The 14,843-nt window shown below is 46.4% G+C and overlaps 1 protein-coding gene across 6 annotated transcripts in view; it reads right to left on the bottom strand.

Annotated features, from left to right (window-relative positions):
* Positions 1-14,843, bottom strand: part of mib2 (MIB E3 ubiquitin protein ligase 2) — a 297,823-nt gene that overhangs the window by 31,607 nt on the left and 251,373 nt on the right. For all 6 annotated transcript variants that reach the window (XM_070860597.1, XM_070860599.1, XM_070860595.1 and 3 more), the window contains 3 exons: positions 12,895-12,999; positions 11,965-12,130; positions 2,899-3,032 (listed from right to left, as the gene is read on the bottom strand). In XM_070860597.1, the coding sequence (XP_070716698.1) occupies positions 2,899-3,032; positions 11,965-12,130; positions 12,895-12,999 (405 nt within the window). The remainder of the gene's footprint in view (positions 1-2,898; positions 3,033-11,964; positions 12,131-12,894; positions 13,000-14,843) is intronic.

Raw genomic sequence — 14,843 nt, 5'->3', positions numbered from 1 at the left:
ACTGGAAATCTGAAATAAAAGCAGAGAATGCTGGGAATACTCGGCAGGTCAGGCAGCGCCTGCGGAGAGAGAAACAGAGTTAACGTTTCAGGTCGATGACCCTTCATCAGAACGTTAACTCGGTTTCTCTCACCACAGATGCTGCCCTGACGGATGGACTATTTCCAGCAGTTTCTGTTTCTCTCTCACATCAGCGATGGTGCGCCCCGATATTTCCTGCCACTCGCAAGCACCGATGCAGTGACTTATGATGGCCATTCACATGAAAGAATAGTAGAAAGGACCGTCAATCAATGTTATTCTACGGGCATCATTACGGTGTTTAAAATTGCTTGGGAGCTCAGTGGACAACGCAGCCATTTCAGCACAAGCCCATGTGGGATTCACTTATTGCTTTGTTGGAAATTATTCTTCTCAGCTGATGTTACACACACATGCATAGTATTGCTTCTATTTATTTAGTTGTGCAACATCACCTTCAGGGACTGTGAAAATACTAATTCCCAAACGAAATATTTTATATTCTCATCGCCTGAGTGTCACAGTGGTTGCATTCGATAAGACTAGCAAACAGAAGATTACCCTATTATGTTCTTAAGCTCCAGAAACAGCACCTCATCTTTCAATTAGGCACTTTGCAGCCTTCCAGACTCACTATCGAGTTCAACAATTTCAGATCATAATCTTTGCCCCCATTTTTTCAGATGGCAACTGTTGCTGATTCTGCCATTCCCATTTACACCCCCTCTAGACCCATCTTTAGTTCCTTTACCCGTCCCATTACCATCTCCTTTCGCCTCACACCATCATCCCTTTTCTCATTGAATCTCTCCTGCCTTCCACCCTATCACAGACCTTCCCTTTTGTTCTTTCCCTCCCTCCCCTCTGTCCCTGCCTCTGTACTTGCTTCAAACCTGTTACATCTTTAACTTCTTCCAGTTCTAACAAAAGACCATCGACCTGAAACGTTAACTCGGTTTCTCTTTCCACAGACACTGCCTGAACTGCTGAGTATTCCCAACATCTTCTGTTTTTATATTAGAGGATTATCTTTCCAAGTTATTAATCCGCGATGAATAAATTCTATAGGTAATGGTCTAACAATCATTGCTACTCTTATTATGTAAGATGTGCTGATGGCAATGTATCAAATCAGACTTGGTGCATCTTAGGCATTTTATACAGATCCCAGGAAATCTGCAATGTATACAAGATCATAATGTTGTTCTGATGGGCCTTAATTTTATTTAAATATGCACTTTTGGGGGCCTTCGAGAGCCCCCAGGCCAAGACCACTTAACTCTAGCCTAAAATGACATTATTTTAGCAGGTTTGGAAAAAAATTCTGTTTAAAAAAAATAAGTCAATTTAAATAGAGTCCTACAGCACACGAGGAGGCCATTCGGCCCATCGTTCCTGTGCTGCTCTGTGAAAGAGCTGTCCAATTAGTCCAGGCCCCCGCTATTTCCCCACTGCCCTGTAAATGTTTTCCCCCTTCAAGTACATATTCAATTCCCTCTTGGAAGTTACTATTGAATCTGCTCCCACCGCCCTTTCAGGCAGCGTGTTCTCGATCACAACAACTCGCTGCGTAATAAATTCTCATTTCCCCCTCGGATTTCCTGCCAGTGGAAACAGTATCTCCTCATAACACCCCTCATCGTTTTGAACCCCAAATGCAAATGGAGACATAGTCCGTGGCATTGTACTGACACAAGTTAGGAGAGAATTTCTTTAAAAACATCTGTGCAGAAAGCCAATAATTGTTGTTCCTGTTAATAGAAAGCAGAGAGGGAAGTGGGAGGAGAGCCAGTAACAACATTGCTATCTTCCTTAGAAGCAAGCGTCAGGTTGTGTTGGGACTTTTCTTCCTGGATTAATTCGGTTTTTGCTGGTATCAGCCCACTCCATGCTAAAGCAGTTGTCCTGATTTTATTACGACATGTACTTTGGCCAATTTCCCCCAAATCCACAGCAATTCCTGGGCCACCCAATGGGGGTACTGTCCTTACCACAACATGAAAGAAAGCCTTTGAGAGCCACGTCACTGCTCCTGTAGTCAGTTTACCAGTGTTACTGTGTCTTTCTTTCCCATCAGTGCAGTACTGAGGGAGTACTGCACTGTCGGAGGGACAGTACTGAGGGAGTGCTGCACTGTCGGAGGGGCAGTACTGAGGGAGTGCTGCACTGTCGGAGGGGCAGTACTGAGGGAGTGCTGCACTGTCGGAGGGGCAGTACTGAGGGAGTGCTGCACTGTCGGAGGGGCAGTACTGAGGGAGCGCTGCACTGTCGGAGGGGCAGTACTGAGGGAGCGCTGCACTGTCGGAGGTGCCGTCTTTCAGATGAGACATTAAACCGAGGCCCCGTCTGCTCTCTCAGGTGGATGTAAAAGATCCCATGGCACTATTTCGAAGAAGAGCAGGGGAGTTATCCCCGGTGTCCTGGGGCCAATATTTATCCCTCAATCAACATCACAAACAGATTATCTGATCATTATCACATTGCTGATTGTGGGAGCTTGCTGTGCGCAAATTGTCTGCCGTGTTTCCCACATTACAACAGCGACTACATTCCAAAAGTACTTCATTGGCTGTAAAGCACTTTGAGATGTCTGGTGGCCGTGAAAGGCGCTATATAAATGCAAGTCTGTCTTTCTTCTTTCACCAAAAGCTGGAAACTCATATTATTACGTAGGACAACAAGTTGAGCTTAATCTCCACAGAATTCATATTTGCAACTATTGAGGCACAAAGTGAATAGTGGCTCTGCAGGAACACCCTTATTGCAACAGTAATTCCTCACCCAACTTCCCACAGATAAAAAGAAAATCTGGTTTGCCATGAAATAAAGCTGAGCAGTGGACAGCAATGAACTTTCGATATAAACATGCACACTTGCCTTCTCCGGGTACTTCTGAACCAAATCCCCAACCTTTGTGGCATTCCCGTGGGCAGCCTCGATCACAATCCGCCCAGGATTATCCGGATCGGTTGACTGTGACAGCAATTTTTCGAGGACAGAGATGACTGTACCTACAGTATATCAACACAGAGAGAATTCTTACTTCTTTCTGCCAACATTGTTTGAACCAAAGTAGCCGTGTGTGCCACATTGCGATTGCACAGCAGTATTTGACTTGCACGGTTAAGTTAGCTACAATAGTATGCTGTTGTAAGGTGCAGATCGGTCTTTTAAAAAAATATATGCAAATACACTTTTGTCTTCTCCTGCTCCTGCCAATTTTCTCCCATTCTGAAGGCACTGACTCCTTGCTGGGGGCTTAGATCAATTGGTACTTTCGATTATTCACCCAAGGAAGGGATGAGGAATCACAGCCAAGTCCAACCTTTTCCTCATGGAAGGTCCTTAAACAGACACTTTCAATAGGGTCAAACACACAGTGATCAAGAAGGAAACTCTGGTCAATTTTCATCTCTCTAAGGGATGCTAAGGCTAATAAAAACATAAGAAATAGGAGCGGGAGTCGGCCATTCGGCCCCTCGAGCCTCCTCCACCATTCAATGAGATCATGGCTGACCTCCGACCTCAACTCCACTTTCCCGCCCAATCTCCATGTCACTCGATTCCTGCTAGAGTGCAAAAATATATCGATCTCAACAACAACTTGTATTTATATAGCGCCTTTAACATAGTGAAACGTCCCAAGGTGCTTCACAGGAGTATTATGCGATAAAATAAATAGAAATTAGCACAAGTGACCAAAAGCTTGGTCAAAGAGGTATGTTTTAAGGAGCGACTTGAAGGAGGAAAGAGAGGTAGAGAGGCGGAGAGGTTTAGGCAGGGAGTTCCAGAACTTGGGGCCCAGGCAACAGAAGGCACGGCCACCGATGGAGGAGCGATTATAATCAGGAATGCTCAAGAGGGCAGAATTAGAGGAGCGCAGATATCTCTGGGGGGTTGTGAGGCTGGAGGAGATTACAGAGATAAGAATCACAGCCTTGAACATAGTCAATGAGTCAGCATCCACAGCCCTTTGGGGTAGAGAATTCCAAAAGTTCACAAATGGAGGCAATCCTACCACTACACTGGCTAAGATCAACTAACACAGATCAGTAAGTGACCTAGGAACCTTCATGGTCTGTATGACATGGCTACTCACTGCCTTCACCAGCTCCAGCCCATCAGGGAGGCTCTTTTATTTCTTCCAAAAAAAAAGGGTGTAGTTTGCATTCATCGAGGTAAAGTCAGTCAGGGCTGGAGAATGGAACACTCTTGCCAATTTTGTCATCGTGTGTCAGCATCAATCACTCACCAGTCAGGTACAACACAGCTAGCAGCACAGCAAACTGCATTTTACTCTTGGTCCAACAAGGTGCCACAGCCCCAGAGCATCCCTGAATCACATCAGTAATCCTTGTGGGCTCGGAGTGGAATTGCTAACTTAGTACCAAGTGGCGAATTGGGTAACTGTGCCGTGGGCCAAAGCTGGTTTCACGTAGAGCTCTTATACTGGATGAGTTGCAGCTCCAACAACACTCAAGAAGTTCGACACCATCCAGTACAGAGCAACCGCTTGATCGACACGCTACCCACCACCTTCAACATTCACTCCCTCCACCACCGGCGCACCGTGGCTGCAGTGTGCACCGTCTACAAGATGCACTGTAGCAACTCGCCAAGGCTTCTCCGGCAGTAACTCCCAAACCCGCGACCTCTACCCCCTAGAAGGACAAGGGCAGCAGGTGCATGGAAACACCACCACCTCCACGTTCCCCTCCCAGTCACACACCATCCTGACTTGGAAATATATCGGCCGTTCCTTCATCGTCGCTGGGTCACAATCCTGGAACTCCCTCCCTAACAGCACTGTGGGAGCACCTTCACCACACGGACTGCAGCGGTTCAAGAAGGCGGCTCACCACCACCTTCTCAAGGGGCAATTAGGGATGGGCAATAAATGCCGGCCCTGCCAGCGATGCCCACATCCCAGAAGTGAATTAGAAAAGTGACTGACCATCCAATCAATATTTGATGAATTTGTATCTACGTCCCAGAAGTGAAAGGCCAGTTTCTCACCCACTGTTCCCCAGAATGGACTAAAACATCTGGGACAAACACTCACTTTAATAGCTTACACCAACTCGAGAAACAATTCCTAGCTGCACCAACCCACGATTTAAAGATAAAAGATGTGAGAGAAAACCAAAAACTATAATTTTTAGATTTCTTTTCAAACAATATTCAGATACAGCTGTACCCCTGCTACTAGTTGGAGGCATCGGACGTGGATCCAAGTTCACAGCGCAAGCAGATTAGTAAAAGAAAGTGGACATTAAATGCTTGACTATTCATAAAGTATGATCTTATTGAATGACAGAGCTGGATCTTACGGCCTATTCCAGCTCCTATATCTTACGTTATGTTCTAAGTAACAGGACCAGATAAAATGCATCCTAGAATGCTGAAGGAAAGGAAGAGGCCAGGGGAGCTGTGGCTGATGATCACAGCTCATTACGTAAAAGGGAACATCAGAGGTTGGAAAATAGCTAATGTTCCACTTTTATGTTACTTCACAAAACACAACTGACGATGATGAAGAGAAACAGAAAATGCTAGAAATACTCAGCGGGTCATGCAGCATCTGTACAGGGAGAAACAGAGTTAACGTTTCAGGCCTCCCACATCCTACCCTATGTAAACTCGGCTGCCTGTGTCCTAACTCGCACCAAGTCCCGCTCACCCATCACCCCCTGTGCCCCGTGTCCTAACTCGCACCCAGTCCCGCTCACCCATCACCCCCTGTGCCCCGTGTCCTAACTCGCACCCAGTCCTGCTCACCCATCACCCCCTGTGCCCCGTGTCCTAACTCGCACCCAGTCCCGCTCACCCATCACCCCCTGTGCCCCGTGTCCTAACTCGCACCCAGTCCCGCTCACCCATCACCCCCTGTGCTCACTGACCTACATTGGCTCCCAGTTAAGCAATGCCTCGATTTCAAAATTCTCATCCTTATTTACAAATCCCTCCATGGCCCTCGCCCCTCCCTATCTCTGTAATCCCCTCCAGCCCCACAACCTTCCGAGATGTCTGCATTCCTCTAATTCTGCCCTCCTGAGCATCCCCGATTATAATCGCTCCACCATCGGTGGCCGTGCCTTCTGTTGCCTGGGCCCCAAGCTCTGGAACTCCCTCCCTAAACCTCTCCGCCTCTCTCTGCTGCTTCAAGACTCTCCTTAAAACCTACCTCTTTGACCAAGTCTTTGGTCACCTGCGCTAATTTCTACTTACGTGGCTCGGTGCCAAATTGTTTTATCTCGTAACACCCCTGTGAAGCACCCTGGGATGTTTCACTGCGTTAAAGGCGCTATATAAATACAAGTCGTTGTTTGTTGCTGTGGTCGATGACCCTTTTGTCAGACCTGAACAGTTAACTCGGTTTCTCGCTCCACAGATGCTGCCTGACCTGCTGAGTATTTCCAGCATTTTCGGTTTCTAGTTCAGATCTCCACCAGCCGCAGTATCACTGAAGGTGAGGCAGTAGTTGGTAGTGAGAGAGGATGTTTTTGTTGAGGGGAGGGGGAGGATTGATGAATTGGGGAGGGAGGGGGGGGCAACAGTACCAAGAGAGCGAGAACCACTTACAGTGTCTGTTGGCACAGTGACCAGAAAGGGAAGGTATACCGAACCAGAACACAAATCAGGACTTGCAAGCACAAGTGTTTTAATTTTGTCCTTGGCTTCTACACAAATATTTGTTTCACTCAGGTGTCCGGGCGCTCAGTCTGTTAGTAATAACGGTTCTCTCTCACTTCATACGCAAATGATTGTCGTATGATTGAAATGCTTTTAGGTTGGAGAGGAAAAGAAATGAAGCTAATAAATCAAAACGATGTTTTGATGAAGTGTGCAGAAGACTGCAGGAGCAAGGCTACTTAAAGGATTAAAGATGCTATGTCATGAAATGCGAGAACATTCTATTGCTTGGGTCTCTGGCTGACCCATAGGAATTTATTGTGCAATTATCTAAAAGTTAAGTTAATTCCATAATTCTGGTACACAAAGGCCCCAATATTTACTCGGGGTCGTGAGGTGAGCGGGAGGAGGGGCGAGGGGGGGAGAATTTCCAGACATGAAACCCGGATGCAAGGGTATCCTGGATGTCCTGCGAAATTAATTGCAGTACTTCTTTTAAACTTTTTTAGTAGCTTTGACGCCTGAAAGTCAGCCTGATTGACAGGGGGGAGTGGGGGAGTGGGGGGAGAGAGATGGCGGGGGCTTGTTGGGCCCGGAGGAAACACTGCTGCTCCTCCAGGCTCACAAGCAGTGCTGTAAATGCACTTACCCCATGGATCTGGCCTTTCCCGACTCCTTTTCCCTGTCGAGATCCCCGGACTCCAGGAAACCCGGCTGACAGCAGTTTAAAAATTAGAAACCTTTTAAAATGAAGGCACGCAGCCGCCTTGAAACATTTCAGTGACCAACTGCCTCCTGACAGCAGATTGGTCGATGACCGCCCCGTCACCATGAAACGCATCCGTTAAAATGGCAGGTGGAGTCGGTTTGGAATGATTACTTTTTTATTTTACTTCCCATCCAATCTAAACCCACCCGTTCATTGGGGGGGGGGGGTGGGGAAGAGGAAGAGAGCGGGGGTTAAAATTATCCCCAAAATGCCATCTCCTTCGTTAAAGACAAATTCTAGCTGATTTCATTTTACATTTCATCAGTTAGATCTCGAGCAAAATCATTAGTTTGGGATTCTGAACAGCTGGCGTTTGCTGCTCGATGTCTATTTTCTGCTTAAAAGGAAAAATGGCATCTATTAGCAATGTTACTTGGTGACATCTCTGAATATTAGTCCCTGTATCTTCGGTAACAGACCGATTCTCGTGTCCAGCGTGCACAACTGGGGGTCATACTTATGCCATAGCGCCAACTGTGACTCAGTGGGTTCAGAGACTTGAGCACATAAATCTAGGCTGACACTCCCACTGCAGTACTGAGGGAGTGCTGCACTGTCGGAGGGGCAGTACTGAGGGAGTGCTGCACTGTTGGAGGGGCAGTACTGAGGGAGTGCTGCACTGTCGGAGGGGCAGTACTGAGGGAGTGCTGCACTGTCGGAGGGGCAGTGCTGAGGGAGTGCTGCACTGTCGGAGGGGCAGTGCCGAGGGAGCGCCGCACTGTCGGAGGGGCAGTACCGAGGGAGTGCTGCACTGTCAGAGGGGCAGTACTGAGGGAATGCTGCACTGTCGGAGGTGCCGTCTTTCGGATGAGACGTTAAACCAAGGTCCCGTCTGCTCTCTCAGGTGGACGTAAAAGATCCCATGGCACTATTTCGAAGAAGAGCAGGGGAGTTATCCCCGGTGTCCTGGGGCCAATATTTATCCATCAACCAACATCACTAAAACAGATTATTTGGTCAGTATCACATTGCTGTTTGTGGGAGCTTTCTGTGCACAAATTGGCTGCCGTGTTTCCCACATTACAACAGTGACTACACTCCAAGATAGTATCTCATTGGTTATAAAGTGCTTTGGGACGTCCGGTGGTCGTGAAAAGCGCTAGACAAATCCAAGTCTTTCTTTCTTTTGTGTTTTAAGAACATAAGAAATAGGAGCAGGAGTCGGCCATACGGCCCCTCGAGCCTGCTCCGCCATTTAATACGATCATGGCTGATCTGATCAAGGATTCTGGTCCACTTCCCTGCCCGCTCCCCATAACCCCTTATTGGTTAAGAAACTGTCTAAAATTTATTTAATGTCCCAGCCTCCACAGCTCTCTGAGGCAGCGAATTCCACAGATTTACAACCCTCAGAGGAAATTTCTCCTCATCTCAGTTTTAAATGGGTGGTCCCTTATTCTAAGATCGTGCCCTCTAGTTCTAGTCTCCCCCATCAGTGGAAATATCCTCTCTGCATCCACCTTGTCGAGCCCCCTCATAATCTTATACGTTTTGATAAGATCACCTCTCATTCTTCTGAATTCCAATAAGTAAAGGCCCAACGTACCCAACCTGGCCTCATAAGTCAACCCCCTCATCCCCGGAATCAACCGAGTGAACCTTCTCTGAACTGCTTCCAAAGCAAGTATATCCTTTCGTAAATATGGAAACCAAAACTGCACGCAGTATTCCAGGTGTGGCCTCACCAATACCCTGTACAACTGTAGCACAACTTCCCTGCTTTTATACTCCATCCCCTTTGCAATAGAGGCCAAGATTCCATTGGCCTTCCAGATCACTTGCTGTACCTGCATACTATCCATTTGTGTTTCATACACAAGTACCCCCAGGTCCTGCTGTACTGCGCCACTTTGCAATCTTTCTCCATTTAAATAATAACTTGCTCTTTGATTTTTTCTGCCAAAGTGCATGACCTCACACTTTCCCACATTATACTCCATCTGACAAATTTTTGCCCACTCACCTAGCCTGTCTATATCCTTTTGCAGATTTTTTGTAACCTCCTCACACATTGCTTTTCCTCCCATCTTTGTATCGTCAGCAAACTTGACTACATTACACTTGGTCCTTTCTTCCAAGTCGTTAATATAGATTGTAAATAGTTGGGGTCCCAGCACTGATCCCTGCGGCACCCCACTGGTTACTGATTGCCAACCCGAGAATGAACCATTTATCCCGACTCTCTGTTTTCTGTTCGTTAGCCAATCCTCTATCCATGCTAATATATTACCCCCAACCCCATGAACTTTTATCTTGTGCAGTAACCTTTTATGTGGCACCTTGTCAAAGGCCTTCTGGAAGTCCAAATACACCACATCCACTGGTTCCCCTTTATCCACCCTGTTCGTTACATTCTCAAAGAATTCCAGCAAATTTATCAAACATGACTTCCCCTTCATAAATCCATGCTGACTCTGCCTGACCGAATTTTGCTTTTCCAAATGTCCTGCTACTGCTTCTTTAATAATGGACTCCAACATCTTCCCAACCACTGATGTTAGGTTAACTGGTTTATAGTTTCCTGCTTTTTGTCTGCCTCTTTTTTTTTAAATAGGGGCGTTACATTTGCAGTTTTACAGTCTGCTGGGACTTCCCCCCCAGAATCCAGGGAATTTTGGTAAATTACAACCAATGCATCCACAGTCCCTGCTGCTATTTCTCTTAAGACCCTAGGAATCTCAGGAAACAACCTAGTGAACCTTCTCTTAACTGTCACCAATACAAGTTCTTTAAATACGGAGACCAAAACTGTACACAGTACTCCAGATGTGGCCTCACCAATACCCTGTACAACTGCTTTTATACTCCATCCCCTTTGCAATAGAGGCCAAGATTCCATTTGCCTTCCTGATCACTTGCTGTACCTGCATGCTAACTTTTTGTGTTTCGTGTACAAGGACCCCCAGGTCCCTCTGTATTGCAGCATTTTGTAATCTCTCTCCATTTAAATAATAATTTGCTTTTTTATTCTTCCTACCAAAATGGATAACCTCACATTTTCCCACATTATACTCAATCTGCCAAATTTTTGCTCACTCACTGAGCCTTGAGGAAGGACATTCTTGCTATTGAGGGAGTGCAGCGAAGGTTCACCAGACTGATTCCCGGGATGGCGGGACTGACATATCAAGAAAGACTGGATCAACTGGGCTTGTATTCACTGGAGTTCAGAAGAATGAGAGGGGACCTCATAGAAACGTTTAAAATTCTGACGGGTTTAGACAGGTTAGATGCAGGAAGAATGTTCCCAATGTTGGGGATGTCCAGAATCAGGGGTCACAGTCTAAGGATAAGGGGTAAGCCATTTAGGACTGAGATGAGGAGAAACTTCTTCACCCAGAGAGTGATGAACCTGTGGAATTCTCTACCACAGAAGGTTGTTGAGGCCAATTCACTAAATATATTCAAAAAGGAGTTAGATACTACTAGGGGGATCAAGGGGTATGGCGAGAAAGCAGGAATGGGATACTGAAGTTGCATGTTCTGCCATGAACTCATTGAATGGCGGTGCAGGCTCGAAGGGCCGAATGGCCTACTCCTGCACCTATTTTCTATGTTTCTATGTTTCTATCCCTTTGCAGATTATGTGTCCTCCTCATAACTTGCTTCCCCACCTGCCTTTGTATGTCATCATCATCATACCCAGTCCCTCGGAATCGAGGAAGACTTGCTTCCACTCTTAACGAGTCCTTAAGTGGCTGAACAGTCCAATATGAGAACCACAATCCCTGTCACAGGTGAGACAGATAGTCGTTGAGGGGAAGGGGTGGGTGGGGAGTCTGGTTTGCCGCACGCTCTTTCTGTTGCCTGCGCTTGATTTCTGCACGCTCTCGGCGATGAGACTCGAGGTGCTCAGCGCCCTCCCGGATGCACTTCCTCCACTTAGGGCGGTCTTTGGCCAGGGACTCCCGAGTGTCGGTGGGGATGTCGCACTTTATCAGGGAGGCTTCAAGGGTGTCCTTGTAACGTTTCCGCTACCCACCTTTGGCTCATTTGCCATGAAGGAGTTCTTTGTATGTGGTTAGATGGTGAATAATTACACCAAAGTACACGATAACGTATAACAAAATGGCAATACACTGAAGCTGCCACACGTTTCACAAACCCATTGGGCGACACGTTACCCCAACGCCCTGGGCAGGAAATGGTCAGGTTCAGTTCAGCCGTCTATTTACACCCCACTCAATCTTACTCTCTGTTGAATCAATAGACAGTAAAATCGGGCAGGGTGTAAAACAGGCACCCGACCCATCCCATCAGCTGACCGCTGGGCGAGTTCGGTTAAAATGACCCCATTGCCCTTCACAAACAATAGAAGAAACTCTTTTCCCCCAATTACAATTTTTAAACTGAGATTTAGAAATGCTCAATGGCTCACTACATTTTCCAATTCTGCTTTATAAACTCATCTTCAGAGATGCACCCTTAATATTTGGAAAGCTGTGAAGGATACTTGACACGAGAATGGTTAAACTCGCTCAGGAGATTCTGCCTAAAGAGCATAACTCAGACCAAGAACCTACTCTTTTGAACCATCTTACTTGCTGAATCATTGGTGTTGTCTGCTGTCATGAGATTAGCATCGACTTCCCCTGGCTGGGCTGCAGTTGCACAGGCTGGGTTAAAGGTCCAGGTTTGGCCCCCAACTCCCACACGTAAATCTCCATCACCATATACTTTGAGTACCTTCCCAACCTGTCCCAGTGCCTGCAAAGCACACAACGGGAGGAACATTTAGCACAACAAGGATTACAGAATATGACAATACTGTTGTATAAATATCCATCATTTTATGTGAATCATAGAAAGACAGCAACTTCCCCAACAAGCTCAGCAGATTATGCCAGTGAGTATTTGAGTCACCCAGCCCAGGGACGTACAATGCCTGGTCAAAGCTGAGTTAGCTCGTCCTACCAGAGCACTGATAGGTGCACTACAACTGGACTGTGTCCCCCTGGGTTACAGGGCAGCAAGGAACACCACCACAAATCAGCCAAGCAAATCATTATCCAATCACCTCTGGTGGAAGTCCGAGAATGGATGTTGGGTGAGGAGAGCATCAAGTTAGGCTGGAATTCCACCCCTGGTTGAATAGCCTACTGACCCCCACTCCGTCGGCTCCCATATGAAGAATGGCTACTTGGACGGAGTACCAGAGGGGGTGAGGTACCATTGAACCATTCCTGCAAGGAGTCAGACTCTTCTGGAGAGTGGCGGGGGTGGAGGTGAGGGTAAAGAGAATGTGAGAATTAGCGGCCCAAATGGATGGTCCAGAAGATAGAATGGGACGTCTGAAGCAGACAAACATCTGGATTGTAAAAATTTCCTTCGTGAAGTGGGTAATGTCTTCATAATCAATGTAAACTATGTTACGGGTCTAATGACAGATTATTCGGTTAGTACGAATCAAAGAAAAGCCAGATGGTGATTCCTGTGATGTGTATTTTACAGAGAACTGAAAAGGCACTTACTGGAGTCATGCTGTCTGTCCATTCTCCATGACCTGCTTGAAGTCTTTTTACTGTTTCTAAATCATCCATCACACGAACAATATCGCCGACTGTGAAAGTGTCAACCTACAAAATGAATCAGAGCTAAAATTGACTTCCTGAGAATCAGAAGGGATTTCATATTTAGAGCACAAGAACATAAGAAATAGGATCAGGAGTAGGCCATACGGCCCCTCGAGCCTGCTCCGCCATTCAATATCATGGACCATGTACAGTAGACACCTCAAAGCGGTGGAGAAGTACCACCAGCGCTGCCTTCGCAAGATCCTGCAAATCCCCTGGGAGGACAGATGCACCAATGTCAGTGTTCTCGCTCAGGCCACCATCCCCAGCATCGAAGCACTGACCACACTCGACCAGCTCCGCTGGGCAGGCCACATCGTCCACATACCCGATAAGAGACTCCCAAAGCAAGCGCTCTACTCGGAACTCCTACACAGCAAGCGAGCCCCAGGTGGGCAGAGGAAACGCTTCAAGGACACCCTCAAAGCTTCCCTGATAAAGTGCAACATCCCCACCAACACCTGGGAATCCTTGGCCAAATACCGCCCTAAGTTGAGGAAGAGCATCCGGGAGGGCGCTAAGCACCTCGAGTCTCGTCGCCGAGAGCATGCAGAAACCAAGCGCAGGCAGTGGAAGGAGCGTGCGGCAAACCATTCCCACCCCTCCCTTTCCTCCCACCTGTGACAGAGACTGTAATTCCCATATTGGACTGCTCAGCCACCTGAGACCTCACTTTTAGAGTGGAAGCAAGTCTTCCTCGATTTCAAGGGGCTGCATATGATGATGATCATGGTTGATCTTCTACATCAACTACACATTCCCACTCTATCCCCATATCCCGCGATTCCCTTAGTGACCAAAAATTTAGGGCTTCAGTATGACTACACAGCAGAGGGTTCATAACCCTCGAGTATTCTGTGATAATAGTTATAGTTAAACAGATACAAAATTCTCCATCAATAAAATACTGTCCAAGTTACCCCTGCAAAGATCACAATTTTCATTTTGCTGATTTGAAGTAAGTTTCTTTAGAAATTCTTCATTTTAGTTCCAGTAGCCCCCTGGAGATTTACACAATATTACACAGTATTTGTAGCACAAAAACAGGCCATTCAGCCCAACAGGTCTGTGCCGAGGTTTATGCTCCAAACGAGCCTCCTCCCATCTCACTTCATTCCAGCCAAACAACATATTCGTCTATTCCCTTATCCCTCGTGTGTTTACCCAGCTTCCCCTTAAATGTATCTATGCTATTCGGCTCAACCACTCCCTGTGGGAGCGAGTTCCACATTCTCATCCCTCTCTGGGCAGCGATGTTTCTCCTGAATTCCCCATTGGATTTATTAGTGACTATCTTATATTAATGGCCTCTCGTTTTGGACTCCCCCAGAAGTGGAAATATCTTCTCTACGTCCAGCCTTTCGACACCCTTCATAATTTTAAAGACCTCTATCAGGCCACCTCTCAGCCTTCTAGCTCCAGTCTGTTCAGTGTTTCCTGAAAGTTATAAACTTTCAGTTCTGGTATCATCCTTGAAAATCAACCTTGCACTTTCTCCAGTGCCTCTGTAACCTTTCTGTAATATGGAGACCAGAACTGAGCACAATAAAACACTTGTGTAGAAAAATGGAATTCCACGCTCTATTGCAATAAAGAAATTCTCTAACAGTCCTCAATTTCTTTCTCAGTTGGCCTGAAATTGTACAGGTACGTTTAAACTAAGTATAAAAGCAAGTGGTAAGTAGAAGTTGTCAAATTATGGAGCTGTACCATTTTACAAATGTCTTTTAAGGTGAAAACTCTATGGGCCTAATCAAGATTATCCAAAATGAGTCTACCAGAAATGAATGATTGTAAGACAGAGTCATTTTATCCATCAAAAGTTTTGTAATAATATTGGGTTGGAT

This window comes from Pristiophorus japonicus, chromosome 18 (genome assembly GCF_044704955.1).
Source record: "Pristiophorus japonicus isolate sPriJap1 chromosome 18, sPriJap1.hap1, whole genome shotgun sequence".
Taxonomy (NCBI): Eukaryota; Metazoa; Chordata; class Chondrichthyes; family Pristiophoridae; genus Pristiophorus; species Pristiophorus japonicus.
The sequence above is the reverse complement of the archived record's forward strand: the minus strand, read 5'-3'. Positions and strand labels throughout refer to the sequence as shown.